This window comes from Cyprinodon variegatus, unplaced genomic scaffold (assembly GCF_000732505.1).
Source record: "Cyprinodon variegatus isolate N-32 unplaced genomic scaffold, C_variegatus-1.0 Scaffold147, whole genome shotgun sequence".
Taxonomy (NCBI): domain Eukaryota; kingdom Metazoa; phylum Chordata; class Actinopteri; order Cyprinodontiformes; family Cyprinodontidae; genus Cyprinodon; species Cyprinodon variegatus.
The window spans coordinates 45,069-64,141 of NW_015150600.1; the positions used below are offsets into that span (position 1 = coordinate 45,069).

At 35.8% G+C, this 19,073-nt stretch overlaps 1 protein-coding gene across 1 annotated transcript in view; it reads right to left on the reverse strand.

The window, feature by feature from the left end:
• Nucleotides 1–3,826: 3,826 nt before the first annotated feature.
• fbxl17 (F-box and leucine-rich repeat protein 17) overlaps nt 3,827–19,073 on the reverse strand; it is a 287,750-nt gene continuing 272,503 nt past the window's right edge. The window contains exon 11 of the mRNA XM_015377171.1: nt 3,827–6,019. Within this exon, the coding sequence (XP_015232657.1) occupies nt 5,882–6,019 (138 nt within the window). The 3' untranslated portion in view covers nt 3,827–5,881. The remainder of the gene's footprint in view (nt 6,020–19,073) is intronic.

A 19,073-nucleotide genomic window follows, 5' to 3' on the forward strand; every position in this document is an offset into this window, starting at 1 on the left:
TGGTGGATATTAATTGAGGACCCAGATGCAAAGACTGAGAGGCAGAGAGGATTTCTTGCAGATCTAATGAAGTTGTTGATCGTAAAGAAGCAGATAATCCAGAAACAACACACAACTCAGGAATCAACAACTAGGACAAGCTCAGGGAAACTAACATAAGGAGTAAAGTAATGAAGAGAATCCAGCTGCACAGGAGATTTTATATATAGGAGACAGAATAAAGAATGAGCTAATCAGCAGATAGGGAGCAGGTGTGGACAGAAATAACTAGAAGGGAGCTAGTGGAAAAGGAGACTGTCACAAGGGGGCAACAGAGAGTAACTAAACAAATACAACACTGCTTAAATATAACTAGAAAACAACTAGAATGACAAAAAATGGAAAAGAAGCAATAGACCAAGAATACACAGAATGACATAAAGAGTAACTGAAAACTCCAAAAGAAACTTAAACAGAAAATAAATAGTTGTTACATTTACTTATGCCCACAATAAAAAAAAAGCTTAACTTGACATGGACAATGTTAATACTAAAATGGGGAGTCCTGAAAGACAAAAATAATAGCAGCTTTAAAGCCTGTGTGACAAGAAGAAACATGAAAGAAAAAAAAAGAAATAAACACTAGTAGCACTTTTTTTCAAATGTCAATACATGTGTAATATCCATCTGTTCACCTTCTGCATTATAAAAGAATAAATAAAATTTCTCAGAGTACAACTCAGCCTTTGCACACCTTAAGATGGGAGTTCCATTACAGTAACATAAAGATGTTCTGTATCCTCCATGTTTCTCATTTTCAATATGATTTGAGGAAGATTTGAAATACTCACACACCTACTGTGAGCTGACCCCCAAACTGCTGACAACTAGAAGAACCGTTATAGAAAGAAATTACCGTTGTTTTCCATTTGATGCTTTCTCCTGTGTTTGATCAGCAGACATGAAACAGCACCAACATGTTGAAGAGTAAAACAGGCACTTGAAAAGGACAATATCGCAGAAGACAGGGGGACATACTGAGTGGCAGGTTGTTCGCTCTTTGAGGCCTTTGCTGTCTTGCTGGGCAGCAAGCTGATGTCTCCTTGCTTTGTCTCAGATGTGGAACTCCTGTGATCATAAGTAGTTCTGACTTTGAAAGTGTCCCTTAACAGAAATGTAGGTGTTTGGGGAGAAAGTCTAACAAATGCACGAGTATTTGGGAAAACGTTTTAAGAGTGGAGTTTGACTAACTGGCTCTAATTTAAAACAAGGGTTTCTTTTACAATTTATCTAAAAAATAAAAATGACAGAAAAGCAAAGCAGATCATTATTAATGGTTGTCTTTTTTTTAACCGATCTATAACAAACTTAAGAGGTTACAATTTTAAGATTGATTTATTTAGTTAAAGATCATTTTAAAGAGATTTCAATTAAAGAACCAAAGGGGCAACCAGTGTTTAAAAATTAACAAAAAAAATAACAGCAGCAAGTTTTCTCGGCTGCTGACAAACTAATAAATAAGCAAAGGAATTCTCAAATAGCACATCCTAGATCTGAATTAATGAAATATTCTCACTGAATAGTTATTTCTGTAAAAAGTTGAATATGCCAACAACAAAATCACACATCAATCATCAATGGAATCAAATGTTTTAAGTAATGGAGGCCTGGATTTGGTGTCACACACAAAACTGAAGTGTTAAAAAAAAATAAAAAACACTTCAGGCTGACCCAACTTTGATTTCGATCTATCTTCTCCCGCTTATTCCGCCAAGGAGACTAAAGTAAATCTTTTTGGTCATAATTCCACTAATCGTTTTTTGGAAGAAGAGGAATGATGAGTACTGTACCATCCCGAGAACACCAATCCTATCGTGAAGCATGGGGGTGGTATCATTATGCTTTAGGCGTGTTTTTCTGCACATGGGACAGAGCATTGAAGATGGGTCGAGGCTGGGTCTTCCATTATGACAATGACCTGAAGAACACAGCCAGGATAACCAAGGATTGGCTCTGGAAGAAGCATATCAAGGTTCTGGCTTGGCTTAGCCAGTCTCCAGACCTAAACCCAATGGAGAATCATTGGAGGGAGCTCAAACTCAGCCCAGAAACCTGACTGATTTGGAGAAGATATGCATCGATGACTGAGCCAAAATCCCTCCTGCAGTGTGTGCAAACATAGTGGAAAAACTCAGGAAATGTTTGACCTCTGTAATTGCAAACAAGGGCTACTGTACCAAATATTAACATTGATTTTCACAGGTGTTAAAATGCCTATTTGCAGCTGTATCATACAAATAAAAAGTAAAAAAAAAAAAAATCATACATTGCGACAGTGGCGGCTGGTGGAGTTTTCTCCAGGGAGGGCTATAAATTCAAAACAGACGTATACCAAAAACCAATCAAACTTAGACAAAGTTATCACACCAGTATATTCATATGAATGCCAACAACAACAAATATTATAAAAACACTTTATAAAAACAAAACATAATTTTATGTGTAGGTTTATTTACGTACATATAGCTTGCCCTTCTGAGGCTTTGTAAAGACAAATCTGTGTTTTGCATGATCTAATATTGTTTCACCAACCCAAAAAAATTATGTGCCAGTTTAATAATGGAGAAGCTATTAGTCAGCTTTATATATATTTTTTGATATAAAAAAACTATTTATTTTCTGAGAATGTGTTTATTTAAGAGCAACTATGCAAAATAACAAACACCTAGAAATAGTACACTATAATATATTATTTTCCATATGAATCCCATATTGTTCATGCTTCCTTGACTTTTCAAAAAAGTGCTACAAATCAGTCCTATCTGTCTTTATCCATGCTGGGTCAGATCATGACACTTGAAAAAGGAGGCAGGGAAAGCAGAATGAAGTGTTAGCCTCGCTACCTGCAGTTAGCCAAGCCTTCTAGACAAACCAGGTCCTGGAAAGGGACATTTCTTGCGCAATTTCTCTATCTCCAATGAGTCTCCAACTCCTGCAACTCGACCTATAAATCACCTGCAAAAAGTCTGCGCTGTGGCGGGAGGTGGTGAGCAAATACACTTCCTGTCACCTTCGGGGCGCAGCTCTCCTGCACCCAGAGCTCTCCTATACCTTTGTATTGCAGAGGAGCTGCTGTACATGTACAACTTTTAACGAGAATCAATGGGCAAAGATTTTTGCACCCTAGGGCGGAAATACATCACTAGTCTGGCGAAAAATGGAATGAAGCTTTACTAGTAATTAAAGAGTATATATTTATCTTGCACATCTAAAAAATATATATTCATGTATTTCAAAATATTTAAAAGTTTAATTTAAAATGTATTTTTTTTTTTATGTCTTAATCAGGTTCATTGAGTGGGTGGGGCGATGACCTAGCGCCCTCTATTAGCTAGCCGCCACTGCATTGGGATTTCTGGATTTGGTTTTATTAGATTATGTCTCTCAAAGTGGACATGCACCCACGTGGAAAATTTCAGGCCCCTCCATGATTTCTAAGTGGGAATACTTGCAAAATAGCAGGGCGTTTAAATAATTATATTCCTCACTCTATCTTCTTTCCACTTCTAAATGCAGATCGAATTTCTGACAGCTTGTCACATAATACTCTCAAAAGTCATATCATTCTGTTAAAGTTCTAACAGTACACATACTTTTGCAAAAAAAAAAAGGGGATTAGATGTAATATATTTTGCCAACCATGATGTTTTTTACTATTAATGTTTAAACAGAGATTGTTGTTTCTACATATCATGTGATTTACATTTTGAAAGTTCTGCTGCAACAAAAGCTCCACAAATGATACGACATAAGCAACAAAACAATGTACTTTCATTCTCAAAATTGCCCTTCGGGGCTTTAAAACACACACACAGAAAGGAAAGACAGAACTGCTGAAGTTGTAGTGTTTTTATTTATGATTTAAATCCAGTCATTTATGGTTGCCTTTGCAAATCAGGAATCAATATTTCATCATCTAGCAGAGAAGGCGGTTCCCACGGCAAAAGGTCAAATTGTCATTTGGGTAACACTCATAAATTTCAACAACATCAGAATGAGTTTGTTTTTAACTGCCTGTGATGTCTATCAGTTAAAAAAGTTAATGCTTCAACTCAAACTCTTGGTTCATAAAGACATTCTTCCAGTGAGATGATGATGATTAAGGACCAGAAGTGACTCACACCTTAGAAAAGTACCCTGATTCTTTGACTTTTACAGTACTGAGTTTCTGTTGAACAAATGAAGTATGTTCCATTCTTTTGGGCTAACTTTCACTAGTTTTTGCGAAACTTACTCTACTACAGAGAGAAGCCAACAAACATTTGCTATCTCTGCTTACAGTTGTGCGGCAATTGTGTAAAATCACCGTCTAGTCCCTTCACCGGTCTATGTTCCTGTCCAGTCCATACCCACCCCTGCTCTTCTTTGCATTATTGTTGGCGGCTGTAAAATATGTAACTGTAAATCCTGTGAATTATAGAAACCCAAGGATCCATTCTTCAAAAAACAGACTTAAATTACACTTTAAGATTCTGAAATGTGTGTTCAAAGAGTCAGGATCCAGTTGTGCAATTCAAACAGAAGAGATTATGATGCCTTTGGCTAAATACAGCTAAATAGCTCACTGCATTTCAGAGCTATTGCTAACAAGGATACTGTACAATCAAAACTATCTATAAGTATATGCTAAATAAATCCCATGCGATTTATATGACTTAAAATATGATTCCATCTAAACTTATACTAAAGAATCACTTCAGTAAAGTGGGATTCAGGCTCTTATTCTGATAGGAATTAACAACAGCTTTACTTTTACTGCAGGTTATGTTATGAAAACATTATCCAATGTCTTTTTTTTTTCCTTTTAGTTAAAAAAGGCAACCACTGTTTCTGACAATGCTAATTTTCATACCAAACAGATTATGTGATGCTCAGTCATAATTCATCTTTGCCCTGCAAATATGCAGGAGAGCCCAAGGCCGTACAGATCTGTTTTCCCTTCACATTGTTAACACTCTGAAACAGAAATCAAAACAAAAAAACCCACAGAAACATGCACTCTTCTTGGCTTGACGATTAGAATTTCTGGGCCGAGCATTTGACCAAGTCCTGTGTTTCTCACACAGTGGCTTGTCAATGGTCCCAAAAAAATCCACGAAAAGGTTAAATCCGCCAATGCCCAGAGAGAGGAAAACTATTGTCCAAATGGAAGAAAATGCCTCATCTGACCATTTTCTTTAAAACGCCTCAAGTTAGGTCCAGAGCCATGGCAGTTCAGTCTGACCCCTGGGCCTAAGTGGTCAGATGGGAAATGCGATATGTTCATGTTCTCTGCTTCCTCCCTCAGCAGCTGGGTGAAGTGGTTTGGTAAAATAAAAACTCTTGATGGGCTGACATGGAGAAGAGTTTTAATACAAGGGTTTCATCTAAGGAAACAAACAGTTATTGTCCAATCTTCAAATAAAACTACTCTGGTCTAACTATGGCTAAATAACTTTGATGTAAGAACTCTTCTTTTGTTAATTTATTTTACAGATATCTATTGTAACACCTACTCAAACTGCTTGCACCTTTATCTACCAAACTAACAAGACATTTTATAGTCCCACCCTGAGGCAGGAATACAGAAAATTATGTTTGTAAAAGTAGTTTTGCATTACAACCAAAATGTGGTAGAAGTATTAAGTCTCTTCCCTATGAATATAACAAACTAACATGGATTGACCTTAAAAATCTCTGATTACCAGATTTATTTTATTTGTTTTGCCTGTAAGTGTGTCACTACATGTTTAACATTCAAGACTGAAGGTTGAAAGAGAAATCCAGATGGATGATCTGCACTGAAGTGGACATGGTCATGTAAAACTGTGTGTTTGTGTGTGTGTGTGCAATGCAGGAGTAGCTATGAAGAGTTAGACGTGTTGGGGCTCCAACCCATTTGATAAGCTCTCTCCAGGGTTCTCTTGCAGTCCTGCATCACTGTGCTGAACACGATGTGTGGGTACTGGATCACCAGCCTCTCCACCGTCTCCTCGTTCACCTGTAAAATGCAAATAACATATTGCTATTATAAGTAGTGTCGTGCAGATTCACAGGACCTAGTTTAAATTGGAGTTCTTATGAATGAGGAATGGATTTACCATTGCACAAAGTTGATGTTTAGATTAAGAGAACATTTATGTAACCAAATTTAACATATGCACATTCATCTGACTGTTTAGAAGCTAAGCTACCAAAAAATGCTAGAAGTTGGTAGATGACATAACCCCCCCTGTATTTGGATTTCAGTTTGTTTATCTGATTGTTTCTTTTTACGCTCTGGGCTCTTGTGTATTTGATCTTATTATAGTCAAATTCCCTGAAAATATGCTGTCATTCATACATTCATGTGTTACTCCAGTCCAATGGGGGGAAAAAAGTATGACTAAGAAGAAAACTTTCAACAATATGTTTTTAATCAAGATGCCAAAGTATTTTTATCTTTTTCGTTTGTGAAATAATTTCTCCGTTAACATGAAAAAAATAAAATTTCACAAAATGTTGAAAAAAAAAAGTACTCTTTAAAAACTCTACGTTGAATACATTTTCCTCCCTCTGTTGGTGTACATAAACAAAAAATGACTGGATCTCGTTTTATTCTAGATTAAAATGTCAGACTGGATAGCATAGACTAAGCAGAAGTCCTGCATATGCAGTTACTTTTTAGAGATTCGGTATTCATGACATTAAAGTTGCAGATAGCATTAAAATTTTAAATATAACCTGAAATATAATCATCAAGTACATTTAAAATCCAATTTGTCCATTTGTTTTGTTGCTTCTGCTATTTCATGTCTTTAACAATATTTATAGAAATAACAAACTCTTATATTGGTGTGAGGGATATACTGGAGTCAATGAGTCGATGCAGTCAGCTGGTTTTCCTTAGATAGAAAACTTTGAACCAATCTGACTGCTTGATCAGGTTGAATTATCTCTGTAAAGTGCCTGAAAATGACATTAGTAAAAAAAAAGTAAAGCAAATATATTACTTTCAACCGACTTAATCCACATTTTTGATGGTCCATCTGAATTAAACAAACATTTTTTTTAAAAATATGATTTCTGTGATGTCTCCTAAAACAACATCAGCTATATTAAAATTGGGCCTTGTGGAATAAAATGACTTAATTGTAGACTAATATATAGAACAGACAGTTTGCCATAGGGCGTGAAACGTATGGACATGCTTATCCACAAACACAATTGGACTGTGCCTGCGGGTTTTGTACCAGAGGACAGCTGAGCTCACTGGGCTAATGAGCCCTTCATGTTCTCAGAGGACTAGAAAGACAAGCGGCTAATAGCCTCTCTTGCACATCTTTGCCAGTCTAACACTCTATCAGAGCATCACTGAGATCCAAAAGTGAGTGAGTCTGAGAAGCTGACAAGGTGCAGAGACAGAAGAACCCTGGAGAGCAGAGGGGCTAAGATACAACCCACCTAGGACCACCAACCCCCAGTGATGCTTTTCAGGGGAAATCATGCATACATACTTAGATGTTAAGAAAACAGATGCATGTTGCATTAATCTAGTCATCGTTTGTTTTTTTTTTGTTTTTTTACTTTTACTAAACTAAAGGAAACTTCAAGCAGAGCTTTTACATTTTTTTTTTTTTTTTTTGCTTTTCGCTTCCGCTTTGGAAAAAAAAATTATTTTCACTTTCAAATTCCCTCTTCCCCCTTCCCTCACGTGCTCCTCTGTGGTTCCTTGGTAACTAGAAATAAATCAAAGAAACAAACAGAGCTGGAATAAAACCAGATGAATCAAAGGAATAATTGTTCTGGAGGAGACAAAACACTTATTTCTCTTGGGTCACGGAGGGAAAATGGAAACTCCAGACTGAAAATAGAAGAACATAACGCAGTTTCACCCTATCTTCTGATTGCCAAGAAATTTCACAGTGAGTTAAAAGTCAGGTGTCAACTTAGACTTCTCTTAGATCGCAGCAATGCCAGAAAAATTAAGTTAATCATAAGCAAACGGTTGGAAATTTGCTCGCAAGCATCTGCTCTGAATTTGTGATATTAAAATGCTTTGTAAAAGCCAAAAAATGTGCCTCCTCACTCTTCTTTCCAGTTGAGCCTAAAAATGATAAAGATTGGAAAAGATTGGCTTCTAAATGTTAAATGTCGCACTATCTCCAATAAGGAGCTCTAAGTCAGTAAGATTCAGCAGGAGAAAATTCTCCCATTAAGTTCAGAGCTTTGTTCAGCAATCCATTAGCCGGTCCATTAATAAAACAGTGTTTTAGGATATTACTTTAAAGATTTCACATTATTTTGCTAAGCTAATATGAATATTCTAACTGCTAGGCAGTTTTTTAAAACAAATCATCACATTCCCCATGCATTAAAAGATCAAGCCCAACAAGTGGAGGATTCCAACAGATAATATGAAAGGAAAGGGAGAAAGGGACCTTTTAGATATTTTATCCTCAAGGTTTATTCATACTGGGCATGAAAAAGGATATTGCAATCAAAGGATGCCTGCAGTGATTCTCTGACTGTGCCCAAAGTAACAGAGTTCCCCTTTCTGGGTACACGGCCCATTTTAATCTGCCTGTATTTATGCAGAATTTCAATTTGAGCATAAGATTAACTTGGCATGAAATCACATTTTTTCTGGATGCAGTTTTTAGTGACTTGAAAAGTCTGTGAAAATGGTTCTCTTGACATAGAATGCAGCGCTGAACTACATTAAACAAAGGTTATTACTATTGCAGTACAACTACAGATAGTATTATAATGCAAAAACATATTAGACAATAATATAAGCAAATTGTATTCTGGCTGTTGGAGCCATTTAACATTATTTGCCAATTATTTTTGATTAATGCATTAGTAAATGTTTTAGGACAGCTTTAAGAATCTCCATTGATAGAAATTTGAAAGCTACAATAAAGGCTACATGCAAATTCTTAAACTAGTTCATGGTATTTAATGTGAAATACTAAATTATTACTATTTCTTTCAAGCCTGCAGACTAAACTGTTTTGACTTTATGTAAGCAAAGGATCCAAAGCAGCAGGGATTTTATATCAGTGTAATGGAAGTGTTTAATGTCAATGGATGTCACTTCTCTTCCTTAGTGTTGTCCAGCACTGATATATTGTATGCATTGTACATTTCAGCTCAAATATATTTGCATCCCTAAAAGAACCGGGTCCAGAGTTAACCCCATCAACCTAAATAGCTTCAGCTCTTTAAAAAGGCAGAGGTCAGCAAAATACATCACACTTAAAAGTTAACTAGTGTATCTTCTTTTAACTTCTAAATCCTGCTGCTGTGTGTCGTTGCACAAATTACACATTATCAAAACATGCCTCTCTTGGCCCACTAAAACCTTCTTCCCCTTTATGCAAACCAACCAATGTGTAGCAGTCCTGTTAGTTCCACGCATGGTGAGTCAGGGGCCTAACACAGACAGACTGACTTCTACCCTCCTGGTTGAATCTATAATTTTTAATAAAACACATGGAGATAAGGCAAAAAGGCACCATAGTCTTGCCTTAAGGTGAGTAAAGTGAAGTGAAGCCACATTTTCTGGTCCAAAGGGTCAATAAAGGAAATGTTAAAGAAGTTTTTCACTTCTAAATGCAACAGTTTCAAGGTTTTTTCTATCACTCACTTTTTAATCACTCAAGCAACTAAGAAACATTTGCTTTTCACTGCTCAATGTGTACAACTCCACTTGATCAGCAGAGTCCACTGGGTTTTAGATCATTTGTCTGTAATAGTTATTTCCTTTACATATGGTAAACATAGTAATTTAGATATATCCTATTATTTCTCCACATATTTGTATTAGACAATTTTCTCTTAAGCTTACTGAGTTTTTTGTACTGGGATTAAACTACAGGAATTGTAAGTCGATACATTCAGCAGCTTCAATGCTTGCAGTCAATTCAAGTTGTTTGGTTGAAGTTTTTTTTTTTTTCCTTTACACTTTCCTCTGAATTTTTCAAAATGAAATACATCATCCCTGTTGTTTCCAGACACACAGGCTGCTCATAACCACACAGCAGAAAACCACAATTTTTTATTAATTCAACATAACATTTGCAAAATTTGCCAATTAAAGTGTCTAAAGAGTTCTGAATTACTGATAAACATTGACATTGTTTGTTGCAGATAAACATGTAACCATTAATTGAATTCATACAGGACAGAAAAATGAAGAGAGCAGCAGTTAAACAGAGGGCTTCAAACACTGCTGCTGTAGAGACAATAAGTTAAGTTTGTTTTGACATATGGGTGAGCCTCATTAACAAATAAAATGACAACCCCTTGATTGCCTTCATAGCATATTATGCTACATTCATGAACTGAGTGTGAAACATCCCCCAACTTGTTAATCAGGTCTTAATTACAATTAAAACCGATCTAAAGAATAGACCTGTCACACTGATGAGAGGCCATAACATTCATTAATGCTAATTTAGTGCAGCTCTACTTGGTGAGCAAACATAGCAAACACAACAAGGCTCCCAATCAAAATGCTGAATCATATGCTAATTGCTGGTTGTGAGACTGCTAAATGTTTCAGCTAGTTCTGGAAAGCTTTGATGAAAATCATGAGAAGAGTAGCTGGTGCTGACCTCTGCTTTGTTGCTCCTTATTACAATTCAGAAAAGAATGTAGTTCATACTTATCTTTTAAATGCTGATATTTAATTACCACCATGTGCAACAGGCATGTCATATCTTTTTGATTTATTTATGCATGCTGTCAAGTTCCGTGGCTAGAAATCCATAAAGTTTTGAATGAATCAATTTGCATCAGTTCTAAAAATTAGGTAATTTAAATTGCAGACAGTAATTGTTTTCATTTTTTCTCCCCTAATCCTCTCTCGTAGTCTATTTAGGGTTATCTGTGCATTTTATTTAACAGTCTATGCTGTTGCAATATGAAAATGTGTCAATTTAATATACGAGTAGGGGAAAAAATTAAGCACATTTTGTCCAAAACTGGAAACTGTCATGTCTGAATTAAGTGCATTGATTATGATCATCTGAACTTCATCATGGAATATGTTTCTTTATGAGTTTTATTTTTCTCCATATTTAGGGATTTTATGATAATTTTGGAATAATTATTAAAGCAGCAATATAATTATTAGCTGATTTAATCAGAGAGCAGGTCAGGCTGAGGATAGTTGGTGAATTAATATAATCAAAATATAATCATCAGTATTAATAGAACATCAGCATATTGTATGGTGAAATAATGTATTGTTATGTATTGTCGGTTCATCGCTATGCAATACATCCAAGTTTTCCAAACTTCCCCTGAGGTTTTGCATAGAGGTGATAATGTATAATTTTCCACATTTTTAAAGCTAATGTTGTAGAATATCAGACACGGGTAGAACGTCCTTCAAAGTTAATCTTAAATAATTTTCTTAGCTCAAAAGAAATTGGAATATATTGTCTAGTCTGAGACAACTTTTTTTTTCATTTCGTTTTTGCACAACTTTAGGACAGTAAATGAGCAGCAGCTTAGCAGTAAAAAGAGCATTTCCATTCCATAAAGTGCAGCAGTAATCAATGTTTAAACTGTCTGATAGATATATTTTTCTACAATAAATGATTCATTAATACTTAGATGAAGAGTTCAGAAACCTTTACTGTATTTGTTAAAAAATAAATGAAACAAAACGGTCATAAAACGACAAATACACACAAATGGGGATTCTAACATTTCAAAAGAATACGGTTAAACACTTGTCTTGTCTCAGAGGTGAGACTGTAGAAGGATGGACTAAATGGAAGATTGATTAATTCAATACACATCAGTGTTTCAGAAAAGCAGACAAGGATTTTTACACTTTCTAACACATACCGTTACAAGATTTCACTAACAACTCTTAGTTCTGAGAAAGTACAGTTTTTTTTTTTTCCCCACTGTGCCTTATTTTCGCTTAGACCTTGTTTAATAAATGATAACAATAGAAGCCAGATTCAGACTTTGTGCCCTAATGCTTTTGATCAACAGTATACTTCCTGGTTTATCCTATTAAATGTTGATAAGGGTTGGAAGGTCATGACTGGATTTTTTTTTCTATTTGGAAAGATATTCCTGTTCTAGAAGGCTCTTAGCTTTCATCTCTTCATCCCTTCAGCTTGAGCACTGTTATATATTCTTTACATGGCTCAGTGTTACACTGAATGATATGTGATGATATCACCACACCTGCTTGGTATTTGCAGCTCAGAGAAGATTTGAGATATGAAGGTCAGACCGAAAAACTGGATCCAAGTAGTTTATACAAAGGTTGGTCTTATGGTTACATTATGCACCCGTGAATTCTTCGTATTTCTCCTAGAGGTTAATTTTGTTACTGAGCAAAATGTTGCTTGATATTCCACTGCAAGAGGATATGATCAGAAAACACTAGGAGAAAAAAAACTGGAGTAGTGCTTCAAATATCTGGCACATCCATGGATTATTTTCTCTTTCTTACTTTACTCTCATTCGGTACAGATTTGGTGATCCAAGCTATATAAGCTATCTTTTAAACCTGCTGTCAAATCTGTAGGAGAGCCATATGATAGAGCAGATCACTGCACACTGATGATTCTAATCTCTGAGAAGCATCTAGGAGGGCAGCTGCAGTTATGTGGACTCAAGCCTATACTTATTATATTTTCCCCCATTTTAACTTCAAAGATGCTGCCCTCTGGATCTTAGCTCGGAGTAATGCATGCTGACGGGTAATGAGCTGTTGTCAAAGTGTACAATCGGGAAATAAAGAAGAAAAATGTGGGCCTGATGTGTTATTCAGCAAAAATATAATTTACTATAAACATGGAGGGCAGCAGATGAGAACAAGGTTAACGGGCATCAAGGTGACTCTTTGAAACAGATGGCTGAACATTTGGTGGCTATTTCAAAGTTTACTCCAAATACAATTCAATCATTAGCCCGTGTAATAACTTTAAAACAAAAGCAATTTGAAGGAAATAAGAAAATAATAAACAAAAATGAGCAATTATTGGGAACAGTGTCTTTTTGTCAGATTATCACATTTTAGGCAATGATATTTGTTAAATAGACTTTGCAAAAAGTCTTGGATATATTTCTTTACTGGTGTGATGCTGAAGAATGAAAGTATTAGTTTAAATGTCCCCAGCTATAGGAGCCATGCCACTACACCCTTTTTATTTTACATCATATACTGTAAGTAACATTCACAGATAGAAAAGAAGAAAAAAAACTAAGCTTAACATTATTTACTATTGGTCTCATTTTTTTCATGCATAAAAGAACCTGGTTATCTAAAAGGGGTATACAAACTTTTTGATTTAGATGCATGGATTCAAAGCAGACCTCTGATCTATCCTTAAAGTGCTCCAATATGAATCCACTGATGCAAATGCTCTCAAACACCACGTAAAATATGCATTTACTGCAAACACTGGGCCTTCTTCTAGTGAGCGAGGCAATAAAAGAAGTCGTAAAGTTGAGTCATGCAGCAACAGTTCAAATTCCCAGTTAAAAAAGCAGGCTGTAAACTGATAATCAGCAATACACATTTAAAGCTAGATGTCAAATTATACTGTCAAGCTTAGAACATCCTCAGAGGACAGCAAGTAATCAGGCGTAGAAAAAGGAGAGGAAAAAATACACAACAAAGCAAGAAAAAACAAAACTGGGTTTTGGTGGTTTTTTTTTCAGAAAAACAACCAAATGTCTTTCCATTTCCTTTGTGTTTTCATTAAATTCAGTGCAAGTATACACTTTAATATTTCATTCCTTTTTTTGTCCTTGGCCAAGTGGCCATGGCTATTCCTCGGCCCATAAAGGGAGACAAATACCTCCTTCTCCACGTCTACTCCCATGTAAACAGTGTATCAATCAACCAGTAAATACATTTGGGGTAAATGTTTAAAAAGGGCTGTTTAGACAGCAGAAGAGTGCAGTGCATCAGGTTTTAGCACAACACAGCTAAACCCAGTTTAGATTTACACAGGTTCGATTTATGGCCTTTAAAACTGCTTAAAGGAAAAGCCCCCCAGTTGTAAAGTTTGGCAAAGAGTAGCTGTAAAGCAAAGATAGCTTTCCATTTTGAGAAATAGGAGGAAAGGGATGGATGGAAAAGAAAGAAAATAAAGGAGACTTTATTAGTCAAAAAGCACAAAAGAGGTCTGTCCAATTATATCTGAAATATTCTAGATTTGTAAATGAGCGATTGATGCTTTGGCTTAGAAGCTTTGGAAATAGACTGCTTTTCTCCACAGAAAGCCAGAGTGTCTCATTTTGACTGAGCTGAGAGAGATCCAGAAAGAACAGCAACCTGAGCAGAATTTTTTGGTACATACAACAGATCAGGCGCTGCTTGTGACATTTTAAGTCTGGTCCTTCTCATCTCTGCACAATGTCAGACAGGAGCAGAACTGAAAACGAGGTTGTCACTACATACACTCACACAAAAAGAGGAATGGCGGCTGTACTGAACAGGGTCAGCAAAAGAGTTTCTGGAGGCCGGGTATGTAAACTCCACACTCCATCACGCGTGACAAAGGTAACTACAGGAATGTGAAAAAGCTAAATACTTTTTTTTTTTTACCCTGACTTTTTATCTCTGCAGACTGAGGTAAAATGTACCATCATATCTATCTTCTGGTCTCAGACCCAAAAAGAAGGACAACTATCTTAGCAAAATCAATTAAGAAAACCTAAAACGATAGTAACAAAACTAGGAGGTTTTGCAGCAACATATTAGAATACCATACATTTTTGATATATTATGCTTATATGTCAGAAAAGGATAAATTACTTCTAACTACAATATCTGTTGTTTATCGACTCCCTGATTATTCGTGGTGGATAGAAAAGTAAAGTATAGAAAAATATAGAAAAATAAAAACTACTTTCCTTTTTCCCAAAAAGTTATTCTGTAACTGAATAAATGTAAGTACTTAGTACCCAGCTCTTTAATTCATTTAAATATAACTCTTAAATGTATGAATGACTATTATTTACAAAGCCCTGCAGTAGAAATCCCGTACTCACACTTTACTAAACTGTGCACTTGTAGAGTAACACCTCTTCAAACAGAACGACTGTAAATCCAGAGGTATCTGACAGAACAACGCATCTGAATAAGATCAACAGATGGATGAACAGAGTCAGAGCCAGGTTAAAAAAGAAAAAGAGGAAATGCAAGCGGGAAAAAAAAAACATCTAAGATTATCATTTTGATTGTAGAGTAGCTCAAATTAATTAGCAGCTTAGCATTTAAAACCAAACATGAATAGTTGTGTTCTGGCAGCAAACAAAGTAGTTTTAATCAGCCTGAACTTTATTTTAAACAACAAACAGAATAGACCAGATATCTGCAAACAATAGAAAAGTGATAAAATGCTATTTTGCCTTCTAAAATTCTTAAAAAACAATAGAAAATGGCCAATTCATACCAGCATTCTGATTAAATACATTGTTCTAATACACATACAGTTTGTTAATGCAATTCTTTTTCTTAAAAAAATAGTGCTGCAAGTTCAAAGACATTACAGTCAGTTACTCGTTACCACACTTCTAGCTTCCAGGCAGACTCTAAGAAAAGTATAAAAGTTGAATTCACCTCTAAAGGTACAGTTTAAGTTTTTGGACTTGAAGTTGTGTGTTCATCATCAGTTGCTTAGATGTAACAGTGTCACTCTGGTCACCAAGCCTAATGCTATGAGAAAAGGGCAGTAACATACCGGAGAAGAAGTCATTCTGATACAGTATGGGAGCACAAACAATCAAAGGTTTTGAAGCTATAAAACTATGTGTGTGTTTTGTTGGACAATTTCAAATATTCTAAAACATCCCAGAGATGCTGCTATCACTGCACCATGTAGGTGCAGAGGAGTTTATGAAAACAGAAATAAACCAAAACGGCTAATCAACAGCCAGTGGAAGGATCCATGGACAACAAAGGGAAGACATGAAAATAGGCCAAAAGTAGACGAGAGGCGAGTGGAGGAGAACTGCGGTAAATCTGAGAAGCTAGCTGGGTAGACAGCGAGCCGGGGGAGGGGTGAGGGGCTGCAAAGTAGCAGTGAGCTCTCCACTGGAGGTAGGACTAAAAACAGTCCTTCTAGGATAAAATTAAAACGGCTTTTATAAAATTCACCTAGAAACCTCTTTAAAGCATTCTCTACTTGATCCTTTGTCACCATTATTTTCCCTATCTTGCATTTTGACAAAAAAGCTTGTCTACTTGTCACAAGCCTGAGTAGATGTTTGCACTGTAGTTATATACATAATATATATATACACAGTATATAGGACTAGTGCATATTATTCATCACTGGTAAAATTCTTATAATTCAGTTTTATAAACAAGGTTTAACAATTTGGGGTGTTGAAAGCAATTTGCAGGGCCGGTGGAAGGGACCAATCAGACTGAGCACCAAAATGGTATCTCAGCTTGCCTCTGTTGTCCGTATCATATCCTTTCCCCGGCTGTTGATTAACTTTTTAGTTTATTTTTGTTTAAAGGAACCTTCTTCCGCACCTACTGTATGCAGCAGTGTGATAGCAGCCAAAAGATAGTAATTTATATTAACGTCTGGTATGTTATAAAATTGTTGAAATAGTCTAACAAAACACATGCATAGTTTTTTTTAGCTTTAAAACTTTTGATCATGCGTGACCCTGTACCCCTGTACCATACCAGAACTACATTTTCTACTGAATGTTACTGGCCGTTTCTCAGAGCAGGAGGCCTGCACTGGAAAAGCGATCTACAAATAAGTAAAAATTTCTTAAATTAAGTGTATTTACCCTTAATTTGAGTAGGTAAATCAAATAGTTTGCCAATAGAATTAGTATTTTTAATCTTAAAATAAGATAATTAGATAAAATGCAATTAAAATAAGACAATGCAATAGTGTTTTCTTATTTTAAGTGTAAATTGTCTTGTTCCATTGGCAAAATTTCTCTTCTACCTCCTCAATCCAAGAACAATGCACTAATTTTAAGAAAAAATAACTTATCTAGCTTTTGATTTTTTACAGTGTGGTTACCATAGTGACACTTATCTCTCAGCTACTGATGTCATGTACAAAAAACTGAGCTATCCCCTTAAGTGGGGTCGAGAGGGCCAAAATTCGAATGGTTCTATCTTCTCCTTCATGTCTTTATCAATTATATATATACATCATTTATAAATATACAAGTGACCATAAATAATTGTGTAATCATATATATGTAATTATATAATCTGCAATTTTGTACTTTGATCTGCAGCTTCCTAGTGCTGAGCTGAACAACAGATGCATAACAGAAAACAATAAATAAGAAAAGAGATTTAAAAAAAAAAAAAAAGAAGACAGATTATTTGATGATCTGTTGGGACAATCTATATTTATGGTGACTGCGTTTGTCCTTATGAGGACTAAGCAGTCACATAAGCAGTAGGGAGGAACGTGTGTACATCTACACAGAGAAGCAAACAAGAACCAAGCAGCGGAAATTCCATAGCGGCTTACCGCAGGTCAAGCAAATGCAAGAATTCCTGAAAGATAACAACAAGGGCAACAGAGTTAAATCATTTGCTACATGTGATCCTGCGTTCTCTTGAATGAATAAACAAGGACATCTTGCCCTCTGGAAGGTACACAGGACACTAAATGAAGAGTGACTGTTTAAAATGAATAAATTATGAATGGCTGAAATCACAAACAGCATTAAGCAACACTTATCTACTTCACATGCCTCTGTGACTGTACTGTTTAGGCTACATTATGGGCTAAATGTTCAATGTTAAAATGTGAGCAATGTAAACCGTCATATTTTTTCTATATATAAAAAAGTTCAAAAGTGAGGCGAAAATTGTTTTAGGCCTTGAAATACATTTCTACCCCGAGGTAGGCAATTAATTTTTGTGGATTTTATTTAAGACATAGGCACAAAGTATAGCAGAATCATACTTTTGCGAAGCAATTCTCTGCAAACCAAAACATACATTTTTATTTAACAACCCCAAGGAATTCATCTATAGAACACACTTTTTGGCAAATACAGCTGCAGTTTTGTGTTGGAGTGTGGTAACACCTTGGCGTAAATTTGATTGTCTAGCAACTATAACATCAAGAGGCATCAAGTCTGAACCTTATCTTCTTTTATATTTTATCTTGATATATAGATAAATTAGTGATTGTAGGATAACACAAATTCAAGAAAGTACAAATAAATATAGCACCATTGTTATGGCTAGTCTAATAGAAAAAGTGGAAATTAACAACATATCATGTAGGTATTTCCCTTAAACTCCAACCAGTTTTAGTCTTCTGTTTGGTTGTTAGGTCACAAAATGTGAACAATGTTCACATTGTGTGAAAACCGTTGCTTGACAAAACATAAACAAACTTCAGCAGCAATGCAGGAAGAAATCTTTACAGGGTCACATATTACAACATTTGGGTTTGACCAAAGATGTAGCTTCTAAGAAACAAACCTGAGTTGTCACCAAGTTATCTTATTTCTGGATGCACTCAAGCTGTAACACAGCAAAACACATATAAAGCTCCTATATTTACTGGCTATGGATCCCGATTTCCAAAAATCATAACAAGCAGAAAAAAACAAAAACAATCACAAGCTCATCAGAGCGAAATAGATCGGGATTGGCAAGTTGGAGCATCCAGGGCAACTGTCTTGCCATAACTCTGAAAGATTGCATTGACCTCAGCTATGGTGAGTAAACAGCCACCAATTTGGGAGAGTGGAAAATGGGTGGGAGATGGACAAGGGTGGCACTTAAACTGACTAATTGAATGAGCATGATGTGAGGAGCATTCAAAATTCAAAAACAACCTCAGATGTCCTCATTTAAAGTCAGTAAACAAAGGGAAAAGAAGGAATTAATAAGGGCGGAACAAACTGTAGAGTGGACAAAGAAATGCAAGAGCATGTCCAAGAGCTAGGGGAGGTCAGCTTTTAGCTTCTCCAATATCATATTTTTGTTGAAGGGCAATTCTTAGATTTCCCTTATACAATTGGTGGACTCAGTCGCAGTTTTGTTTCTCTACCTCAACCCGTCTCCTTTACTGTCCTGC